This window comes from Cryptomeria japonica, chromosome 5 (genome assembly GCF_030272615.1).
Source record: "Cryptomeria japonica chromosome 5, Sugi_1.0, whole genome shotgun sequence".
Classification (NCBI taxonomy): domain Eukaryota; kingdom Viridiplantae; phylum Streptophyta; class Pinopsida; order Cupressales; family Cupressaceae; genus Cryptomeria; species Cryptomeria japonica.
In genome coordinates, this window is record NC_081409.1 from 218,514,711 (window position 1) to 218,526,787 (window position 12,077).

A 12,077-nucleotide genomic window follows, 5' to 3' on the forward strand; every position below is an offset into this window, starting at 1 on the left:
CCACCACAAGAAGAATGAAAACCACTAATTTTATGACTTAGGGACCTTAACATTCAAAAGTGGGGGTCCAATCCAATAGATCTAGTCACAAACCAGCAAGGACTAGGATTGAGAATTCTGATTGGATTGGGTTTTTGATGATATGAATCAATAAACTCTCTTTTGTGAGTTGAATTGCTAAAATTTGGGTAAAAGTGCTGAAAATTGAAGTAGAAATGCATAAACAGTAAGCTACAGTCGTGAGATTGAGCCACAAACCTGGATTTGAGCAATGTAAGCAAATTCGCACCTGTTCCCAGAAAGAGCTCCTAAAATGTTCGGACCGTGGTGCATGTTGCCCTGGTCCTCTGAATTTTTTGCATTCCAGTGGAAAATCGATTCGTCTCTAAAAATAATGCTTATTTTGAAGATCGCAACTTCGTGCTTGTTTCTTGCACACCAAAAGAAGGGAAAATAGGTTGGGGATAGGGTTTTGCCCATGTCAAACCCCAGTTTTGGAATTAACCATGAAATAGAAATGAAAGATAATTGAATTGTAGTAATGAAAATGTTCTCCTTTTGAGGGAGATTTTGAATAATGACTGAACACAAATGATATACCTCCTTGTAAAGTTTTGTTTGTCTCCACACGGAATTAGGGTTTTATGAATGTCAACTCCAATGCTTGAACCTTGACCTTATTGCTGCTCCAATGCTTGATGGAAGACTGATTGTTTGCTCACTTGAATTTGAATGCTTGATCGCTTGAATTGATTGACCAATATGATTGCCGGATATGTATGTGATAATTAGATGGGAGGGGAAAGCCTCCTTTTATGCTTGCCAATCAAAAAAAAATATTAATTGTTCGACATGAGTCGACATAGGCCTGGATTTCCCGCTCAATTTTTGAAATGGCCAAGGGGCCCAAAGCAAGGCCCTAATTGGGAGGACCAAGGTGTGGCACCCTGGTCCTATTGGGGACCAAGGCGCCACGCCCTGGGCCTACCCAATTTGGGGCCAAAACAAGGGTCTTGGATGATGCACGGGGTCAATATGAAGTCATATTTGAATGATATGAACAAATCAGTTCCTCATCAGGCCTAAGGGCGCAAACGCTAAGGTGAGGACCCAAACGTAGTCAAAATTGTAAGGGAGTACAATTTAGGACACTACAGTTTCATGTGAAAAACTGAATGTTTCCAATCAATTGCAGTAGCATATATGTACTGAAATAAGTGTCGCATTCTTCTAATCCAGGGATAGTAATAAAAGATTTCAGTTTCATTGGGTGATATTGTGTTTTATTCTTTCCTTGCAATTTCAATTCCTTGCATGCATAAAATACACATGCCATAAAACAAATCTCAAGCACACAAACGAAACAGAAACATAAACTTCATTAAAAATCAGAGGCAAGGTCAATTCTAATTTAAGGTATTCATGCCCTTAGACCCCAATTAAGGTGGTAAGAGACCATAACATGGTTGGGATCAAGAGATCAAACCATCCTTAAGGATCATAGAACTAATATAGAGGAGGAGATGAATACGAGAAGAAATTGAAGAAACCCCAACCATAGAAATCATAAGTCGAAGTCCATCTAACAAAAACATTAGATGTCAAAGCATGTGTCAAAATCATCTTGGGAAAATAAACATAAAGTATTCCCACTGCTAATAAGCATATGAAGGTAAGAGTAGAAGGAATTAGCAAGGCACCTACCAGTGTTAGATGAAGTGTGGGTTGATTTGTTAGACCAATTTGAAAAGTCAAAATAACTCCCTTTGGACAAGGGAAATTGGGAGATAGAGTATGAGGATTAAAGAAAGCCTTTGAGGAAGAATTCAAGTGGCTGTGAGATGATAATTAAATTGAAGTTGAGATTTATAATATCAACCAAGGAAAACATGGAAGAATAAGAACTTATAATCATAGGCTCAAATAATTGCTTGTAATATTTGAAAAAAGAACTTGTTGATGGGCTAAAGAAAAGATGGTTTACTGAAGGCCTAATTCCTCCATTAAGGATAAAGTGAAGGTCACATTATTTTCATTATATGTAGAAGCCTATAATAGGGAAACATATATAAAGAGAAAATACAAAATGACGTCTTAGACTAAAAGAAAAATATATGAGGATGATAGTTTGGAAGGGAGTTGCGATGAATTTGGTATAGTACAAGCATTAAGAAGGGTTATGATGTGGATGATGAAATAGTTAAAGGAACTTTGGTGTGCAGACCATAAAAGTGAAAGCCACATCAAAAACAATTGCCCTAAGAAATTGTTTTGTGAAATTTGCTAGGTTTGGGGTCACTCAATAAACGGTGCCAATAGAATTTGGAGGGTAGGAGCACACAAATGCTTTTTTGACAAGTAGAGCAGTTGACTTCACCAAGCACTCCACTGGAGTCATAGAATAATAGAAGGTACGTACAAGGGGCATTGAAATTAAAAAGGGGGAAGTTGGAGTCAAATATAGCATGACCCCAATAGATGCATTATCTTAAAATGTTAACAATGTAATGAATGGGGATAGTTTGCAAGAGATTTCCTTAGAAGTAAGAACATAACAGGATTACTATGAAAATGGTATTAACCTGAAGACCTTGGAGACAACAGATGCCCAAAGCAAAAGGCTATCATCAATATGATTGATGTAGAGAGGCATAATGAAATATTGGTAGTTGCTCAAGGCCAAGCAAAGAAGGTTGTGTATCCATGTACAAAACATTAAAGACTTTGTGAAGCAAGATCCAAAATGGAGCATTCTATGGATAACGAATGCCACCACTCAAGCGCAAATGGAGGTATAGTAACAAATCAATCACAATTCAATAAGAATATTGCATAGAAAATACTTCAAATTGTTGTACTAGTTAAAGTAGCGGATTTATTACAAATTATTCTTGAACCTCGAAATGCAATGATTATTATATTTAGGAAGAATTAGATGATGTTGTCTTGTCCCCTCTTTAGCTCTGTCTAGTAGAGACATGTGAGTCAGCTTATTATGGGGTCTTGTAGGCTGATAGTGATGGATAGAGACTCAGTGTGGTTATACAGTGTTTGGGACTTGGTGTTCTGGCAGTAGGTGATCAGTTTGGAGCAGTTCCTTATTTTTAGGAGGCAGTTCCTATGTTTATGGAGGATATCCCTACTATTTAGGAGGTTATGATCATACCCAGGGTTGGGTCTCCTTGAGATTATTCCTTGGGTTCAGTTTCAGAGGATTTGGGTTTGTTTCCTAGTTTCTAGGAGCATCCCTAGATTTTAGTGATGAGATTGCCAGTGGAACCTTGATTTCCGACTTCAGTCACAGATAGGTGGCAGGTTGACTTTTTGGTTTGTGGTGTCATTTGAGCATTTTGCAGCTATTTGGGTTATATTTTTAATATTTCCTAAGTTGGCGTTTATTATTTAAATAAGGCTATGTTTATAGCCATTTTGGTATAATAAGGGGTTTTTGGCCTCATCTGGATGCGTATCCCTTGGTGTAAGAGCTCGTTGGAAAGGTCTTGGACTTTTCTAAATATTTCTCTTTTGACTCAGATCCTTTCGGTGAACGGATTTCTTTATATTTGAAAAAGGGTCGTTTTTCTATGCACTTGGCAACTTAAAATGAGAAATATAACATTTTAACCCTAAACGCCACATTGAGTCACTTTTAGGGTTCGAGCTAAGTGGGAAGGTGTTATAAGGAAGTTGAGACCTAATTCTTGGTATCTTTTACACATTTTCATCTTTGATTTGGAGAATTTGCTTTGGAGAGCGATTCAGCATCTGGGACGAAAACCCCAGGGTCTTGCCTGTCTGGGACATAGCCCCCAGCATAGTGGTTATTGGTTCTAGCATTCAGTTTCAGTGCCTTGGAGTTGGTACGACATCTTTCTGGAGGATTCAGTGGACAGAGTTAGGGTTCAGCGTGGAGGTTGGGGTTTCCAGCTTGGCATCACCTAACAGCCATATGGCTGTACCTTGCAGCCATTTCTCTTCCCACGTGGAGCTATGTAAGAGCGTTGGACATTTGCAGCAGCTTCATTCTTGATTGCAGTATTCACTCTTTATCCAGGTTGGAATCATTGTTATTGTAATCTTCTTGGAATTGTTTGGAATCACTATTTGGATAATTATTTGATTTAAATAATCAGAAATCTGCTTGGTACGATTCTGATTTGGCTGTGTATGAACATTTATTTCCAGTACTCTTTTCATGTACTTGTTCTTCAATTATTACTTGCTGAAAAACTATCAAAAACACAAAAATAAACAAACCTTCTGCAACTTCTGTCTGTTCTCTAAAACCATTAAAGGAAACACAGGGAAATATAGTTTATTAATTTAAAAACTACGGCAGATCAGCAAGGGGATCCATCAGGGATCTTTCAGATGCATGCTATGACCTATTTAGAATTTGGAGAGAATAAAGAATCAACAATTAAACCTTTGCTATCTTCCACGGGGATGTGTTCCCTGCCTTGGTACCCCCGTCCTTGTATCGGGGATGGTACGGGGACATTTTTTCAACGTTTCTTGCCCATTCCAGAAATAGGGGACATTTCTTGAGTGATGAGGGGATGCTTATGGGCCTACTGCTCCAATGTTTGCTCTTTTGGCAGTCCATAAAAACTGGCTAGTTGAGTTACAAGTAGAAATAGCATGTCGAGTAGAAAAACTGGAGCAAATGTTTTAGTTGCAGACTTCAAGTAGATGCAGAAGAAGCAGGACTGGAAGATTTAAAAAAAATGCTAAATTGAAATTTTCTGTAAAAGCTTGCTATTTTATTCTGTGCAAGAGCAGCAACAAAATTCACAACCTTGACAAACCAGGCAACACACCTTCATGGAACCACCATGTAGTTCGGATATCCACCATTCTATCATTTTTATTCATGGATGGCTCCTAAAGCATTGCGTTGACCTTGTTTCCACTGGTTTTGGAAAGTGGCTGATATTCTTTTAACAAAAGAAGATGTAATGTTTCATGCATGATGCAACACTTCAAATTTTAGGGACAATCTATTACATGAATGAACTCACTTAGGTTATTGTCAGTTTTTAGAGTATGCTTTGTGAAAGATAATTCAAGGAATCCATGCATATAGCTTATAAGCTTATACTACATGAGAAAATTCAGTATGTTTAGTATTTCTTCCAAAAGGGATTAAGAATGATGTTTAATTTTTGCTGCTAAATTTTTACCCAATCAATGATATTCATTAATGTCTATGATGAATTCTTTATCATTATTATAATATGCCTATTTTTTGACAATTGTCCCCTGCTGTCTCCTAAAAAATGTCCCAAAAGTACCCCCGTACCGGAAACACGTCCCGCGGCCCCCTGCCCACCTCGTCCCTAAAACTCTGTGGAACATAGAACCTTTGTTGTTGGGAGAGCAAATGATGAATTCCATGTTATTAAAGGTCAACATGGCAAAGAAACTAGTGGTGCACATGGAGAGTTTTGGAAGGAATCTCACTAATACAATTATAGATGGGGGTCTATTGTGAATGTACTTTTGGAAGACACTTGGAATAGTTTGGGTGAGTTAATTGTCTAGCCCACAAGTTTTCAACTAGTGGGTGTAGACCAACAAGGAATCCATGCGCTCAGAGTTTCAATGGCCCCATAAGGTAATTATTGGAACTGAATCTATTTTACTAAATTTTGTGGTTATCTCTTTATAGAATAAAGCAATCGATGCATTGTTGGTTTGAGTTTGGTCTAAGATACCGGTTCTTGTCTAAAAGGGCTAGGTTTGGGTTCGGGTCTTGGTCCAAGCCTGGTTCTCCCTGGGTTCCACTCGGGTCCTGCCCAAGGAGAACCCGAGCGGACCCAGGAGAATCAAGGCTCGTGGGTTCCCAAAAATGGGGCCCACGGGTCATAAAAGACCAAAAAACATGAGGTATGCATCCAAATACACGTATCCATAGTACTTAGCAAGTAATAAAACTATGGATTGTATCATTGTAATAATCAATAATGGTAGTGATAGTTTATAAATTATATAATTATATTTTATTATTTTGATGTTTGAACATATATATAATAAATTTATATATATTTGTGTGTGTGTGTGTACGAATGTACCCGTACTTGTACCCAAGGTTTTTTTTTTTTTTTTTGCCGAATCCGCGAATCCGTACCAGTACTTGAATCAGTAACTTAGAGTTTGGTTAATAGTAGCCAAAGACGATCACAATTGTAAAAGGAACACACTTTCAATTGAAAACAAGGGTTAGATATACATAATCAATTTGAAGAACCAAGCAATAAGTGAGGAAACAACTTCCTCGGATTCCTCAGATTTGTTAGATTTGGACTATAAATAAAAATGGATAGACAAGCAAGATTAAGGTCTATTAGAGCTGAATGACAAAGGGATTTTGGAATGCAGTTGTGTTTAGAAGATGAAATAAATTCCTTTCATTACTTGTTTTAGTAGCAAATGGAGGACTATGGAGTAATTCCATCCAATTGCAGTTTTATTGGAGTTAAAGAGATCAATGAAGAGCAATAATTGAAGAATGGTTTTGAAAAGTTGAATAGTTCATGTGTGTTTGACAAAATACATTGCTTGCAAAAGTCAACTTTTTAAGGTGAACCTTGATGTTCCATCAAGGTGTCATGCCTCCGACCATATAATAATAATAATAGTCACTATCACATCAGAAATAATAGAATAAGGTTGTACGTTGATAAACAAAAATTGGTCTTATTAATAAAACTTTACCATTTTCTGTTTTCCTAAGTCGATTACTACACAATCAAGTCCTTCCGTAATTGGCAATTTGTGAGGATAGCGAACCACTTAACTAGATCGGCTTCCAAAGGCCACACAAGGAAAAGGCTTGAGGTCAAATGGTAAGAGGCAACAATTACCTTGGAAGAGACAAAATGTTTTGGTAAAAGGATAAGGGAGATGTCTATTCATCTTCCTTGAAGAATATTTAAGGAGAATCTTTATTTGGAGGAAGGGATGGAAGAAAAGAGGATTTATGATACACTAATATATCTGAGTATAAACAACAAACCAGATTTTTATAGGGCAAACAACAGACTTGTGCATTAACAAGTATTAGGCATAATGTTATTATGCATCTATATTCTTTAATATACCTTCTACCAAGATATTAATTAACTTTGTAAATTTATTATGTTTCTTTCATTAATAAAGAAGTTTATCTATTCTTTATTCCCATAAGCAATCATATGTGAATGGAAGGAAATATGTTAGGGCGAGGCAATAGATTGGTTCCCTTGATTAAGTAGGCCACCCCAAGTGGACGGAATTTTCTTAATTGGATGTTCCTACCATTTGTGGGTCAAGGGGAGAGTTGTCTTACTTGGATGTTCTATTATCTTGGGCTTAAGTTGGCTGAACTGTCTTCCTCAATAACCTGGGTTCCCTTGAATTTGGTAGGTCACCCCAAGTGATGGAATTGTCTTAGTTGGATATTCCTGTCATTTGTGGGCCAAGGGGCGAGCTGTCTCAGTTGGATGCTAGGTGCTCTTGGGCTTAATTGGGCTTAACAGCCTTTGGGCACCCTTAGTGGTTTTCCTCTCCAAACCCTACTATGGTTGATTAGGGGAAATGGAACTATTGACGCTTGTTTTCTAAAGTTCAAAAAGATATTGCATGACTTATCAAAATAAGATGTTTATTGATATATATGCACTTATATTTGTTGTTGGGACCCTAACCCTAATATATATGTCTTATGAATTATATTCCAGACATTGTCTAACATGATTGCAGGACCTAAACCAAGATTCATCTTGTTAAAGACATTCTATTGGTAAAGAGATAATTACAACTATGTTATGTTTATTATTTTAATTGAACTTGTGATGTTCGGGCAAGATTTAGGATGATCCCAATAAGGGGACATTATAATTGGTATCAGAGTATCGTTCTTGCCAGCCTAAGGGATGAAAGTTAGTTGATGCAACTTAGCCAAAGAGCTCAAAGGGCATTGGAGAGAGAAAAAAGGAAACTTGCAACAAGTGACAACCCTTCTCAAAACAAAATGATGAATGAACAAATGGGAGATGAGTTGAGGGTCTACATGGAGCAAAATGAGAAAATATCCCAACTACTTCTACCCTCCAAAACATGAACACTATCAAGAATCTTCGACCCAACCGAATTAATGGAAGGGATGTCACCCTCAAATCATTTTGAAAATGATAATAGAGCCTCATTAGGGTCAACACAAAGGATAACTAGACCTTACATACTTTGAGAAGGGCCAACTAGAGAAGAAGAAGAAATTAATGCACCAAATCATAACTTAGAGGAACTTGCCGAATCATAGTCAAGACTTGACTTGACAATAGGAGAAAAATTCCATTTAGAGAATTTGTGAGGCAGGATCAAGAATTAACCTTATAAGGAAGAGGAGTCAACCTAATAAAATCCTACATCATAAATTTGGCAAAATATCTTTTCCAAATTGTGATGGGTTAGGGAAGGTCACCGCTCACTCATGTAGCCAAAAATTGGTACATACCTATCTCTTAACCCCATGATGGAGAAGATGCCATCAAATTCACCATCCTACATTTAGAAGGGGTTGCACATCACTAGTGGAACCATGGCTTGATTACCCAAGGCCAAAGAAGCAAACGTTGGGAAGAAATCACAATCAGTCACGATTAATCGATGATCGGGAAGGTTAACAAATTTTTCTCCAAAAAATCACATAAAATTGGCCAACATTTTTAGCACGATTTTCAACATTTTTTTGTGCGATTAAGTCGTGAAAAAATTGCTGAATTAATCGGGAAAAAATCATGGATTAAAAAAACCCATCAAAACCCAAAAATATGAAGAAAAGGCACGAAAATTTGAGAAAAAAGTCTCCACATTCTTATAAATGGTGTGCGGGGTTGTAGGTAAAGAGCATCGGTGCTTTGCTGAGTGAGTTTGGTTGACAAAGGACGTGGAAGAGTGACAGAAGATGTAGAGTGATTATCTGGCCAAAAGATAGCCAGAAGATACCTGACAAATTCATTTGGCCACAAGAGTTTGGATTGACAATTGCAAACCAATCATGAGTGCAGTCTTCAGGGATATTAGTCGCCCAAATGTTTTGGTTGGGAGGATAGACATTTGTACTCGAGTCATGGTAATTTCCATGGTGAAATTAGTGTTAGATTGCTATGCACTTGGCCAAGAGGATCAATTCTTGAGGCATGTAAAAGAAACATGATTGGGGCAACATATTATTTGGCAATCAGCAAATAGAATATGGAGTTAGCATTGATTTATTGAAAAGTGATGTTAAGTCTATATGATTATAATTTATAATGTATATAAGATCATGGAACTTTAAGATAATGCAGAAGTTCTGATTAGGCACTTGCTCTGAAGCTGAGATTTTTATCAACAGGGTTCTCTTCCATTATTTTGCTTTTGGGTTGTTGAAAGTAGCTGAAATAGGATATTCCTTCAAACACTTTATGGTGAAGCATCTTTAAATATCAAACAGATGCTTTTTGTCATTGTTTTAATCAATTTTTTGTAGTTCGTAGGCAGTCAAATTGTAGAGAGTCTAGCAATAAAGCCTTTTGATTGACAAGGATTGTCTGGTTCTAGTCTTTTTTAAGCTTCTCTTAGCCTATTTTATATTTTATCATTTGGGAGAAATATATGACAATATGGTCACCATGATTGAAGCATTCAAAAGAAATACTGAATGAGTTGGGTCAAGAAAGCTGATTTTGAGCAATTTATGGGACATGCTAATTCTGTACTTGGAATATGAAAACAAGTTGAACAACCTCAATCACACACTTTAACAAGTTTTGAATCCAGAGTATCATGCTAATGAATTCATTGGAGTCAATAGCGAGGAGGAAGATTCTGCATAAGGTATGCCAGTAAGAGTGAAGCTGGCCACCAAGAAAATGACCCAAGTGCAGTTGTTTGAAGCCAGTTTGCCAACATCATTGGTATTGTGTACTTTGAGTTAGAAAATTTGCTGTGAACACCATCACTTACTATAGTGTGGTATTTACCACCAATATGGTAGTGGGCCATTTATTATGAAGGGGCAGAGGAATTGAGTTACTGTTTTTTTTTTGTAGCCAACTACTTTCTCAAAATCTAAGAATAGCTTGAGCACCCATAGCTTCATATGGTTGACTAAACTACATTTCCAAATTTTAAGCTTCTCTTAGCACGCAACCCCATACATCATACTAATTCTTCCTCTGTGAAGTGTGACTTCTTCTGCATACGACTTAACCTCTACGTACGGCTTGACTTCTATGCACGACTTCTTCACTTGGTGTACGGTCTCTCCAACTCCGTGCGACCTCCTACTGCTTGTATGACCTGATGTCCTATCCGCAAAACCAGTAACAAGCATTGATGACCGCATGTGGGTATAATTGCGCCAATGCTCTCCAGTGCTGCTTCTACCCGTATGGTTGTACTCCGTACGACTTCCATGGTGGTACACGACTTATTTAAAGGACCCGATGGTTGCCGAGAGGTACACAATTGTCAACCAACGGACACATAACTACCTGAGAGTGACAACCCACTTAATACAATTAATTAATACATTGTTGGGTAACCAAAATTATCAAACATAACAATACACATTTTATGCCAACTACAGCATCCCAATAAGTAAGGCCTCTTCTCATGCATGCTTGTGAAACTTGAGAGAACTCTGCCTCGAATATGCATGATATTGTTGTGATTAATTTGATCCTTCTTGATTTTTATGCTAGTTGGCCTCATATTGTATGAACATTCTTGATCTTAATCGTTGATGTAATCATTTCTTAACTAGATTTTAAGATTTATTTTTTGGTTCTTGCATTGTCATTTGTGTTTTCACTTCCATTGGTTATCAATATATTTTAGTTCTACACGAATCATCAAATTTTCTGTATTTTTGTCTATATTTTTGCATATAGTATATAACTTGTATTTAACCCAGGATTCCACATATAAATATTTAAATCGTAGTATCACAAACCGAATTGAGTCGGACAGCATTGGATGGACGCCCCATACATGAATTTGAGTTCCCCTTTCTGCCATTAAATGCTTAGTATTTTTGCAGATTAGTTTGTGGATGATCGATAGATATGTGCAAATGATTTTATGCAGGCATGGGTGACACTCTCCCGAGCCCAGCTAAATTTTGGAGAACCAGAGCTTTCTATCCAAAGTTCTAAGAAAGCATTAGAATTGCAGGTATTGTTAAAACTAGTTTATCTAATCTGTCAATTTCTTTTGATTATATATATATATATATATATGTATATATATATTGCAGGATACTGACGTTGGTAACTTGCTTTTATATAGCCAAATTGCAAGGATGCTCAGGTTGATATGGAAGTTGCTATGCATCTTATTGCTAATAAGCGACAGCTTAGACAGGCAGGTGTAAGAGTAGCTGAATATCGTTATACTGTTGGTGACTCTGAGAAAAGGCCTTCCAACTCAAATGATGATTCAGAAAATGCATCATCTAAATCTGTGGAAATTTTGTCTCCAGAATCAGCTGAAAAAACATTATATGTAGCAAATGTGGACAGTCTTAAAAATGCAGATGAAAGTTAAGTGAAAAATAAATTTTCAAAATTGTGGAAGAGATGTCCTGAAGATGGATGATGTTGAACGCCACCCATTGGAGAAATTCACAATTGTAAATGATGCAACCTTAATATGATTTATATGCTAAAACATAAATTAGAACATTAATATGACCTATACATATGTATGATATATACACCATTTCAATATAACCTTCTGCTCCTTTTAATTTTGTTGTAAGCTGCTACCCAGAGTTACAATTTTTAATTTTCTGTGTCACTTCCTCTCTCCCAACAACATTACCACTTGTTTCTTTGCATACCTTACCTGTTGTTACAAGTTTTTTTGGGTTGTCGTCGTTTCGATCTTCTATCGTTAACTTCACATTTTTTGGTTTCCATGTTTCTCAGGTTCACCTTCATTAGGCATCACAAGCACTCCTTATGGAGTTATCCTTATAACACTCTTCTCATTTTTTTTATCAATCATGTGATCCAAAATATTGATGCTAGATTCTAATATACAATTTT

At 36.8% G+C, this 12,077-nt stretch overlaps 1 protein-coding gene across 1 annotated transcript in view; it reads left to right on the forward strand.

Moving 5' to 3' along the window:
* LOC131064407 (uncharacterized) overlaps positions 1-11,776 on the forward strand; it is a 61,428-nt gene extending 49,652 nt beyond the window's left edge. Inside the window, exons 4-5 of the mRNA XM_057998541.2 lie at positions 11,116-11,202; positions 11,317-11,776. Of these exons, the coding sequence (XP_057854524.2) occupies positions 11,116-11,202; positions 11,317-11,574 (345 nt within the window). The 3' untranslated portion in view covers positions 11,575-11,776. The remainder of the gene's footprint in view (positions 1-11,115; positions 11,203-11,316) is intronic.
* The last annotated feature ends 301 nt before the right edge of the window (positions 11,777-12,077 follow it).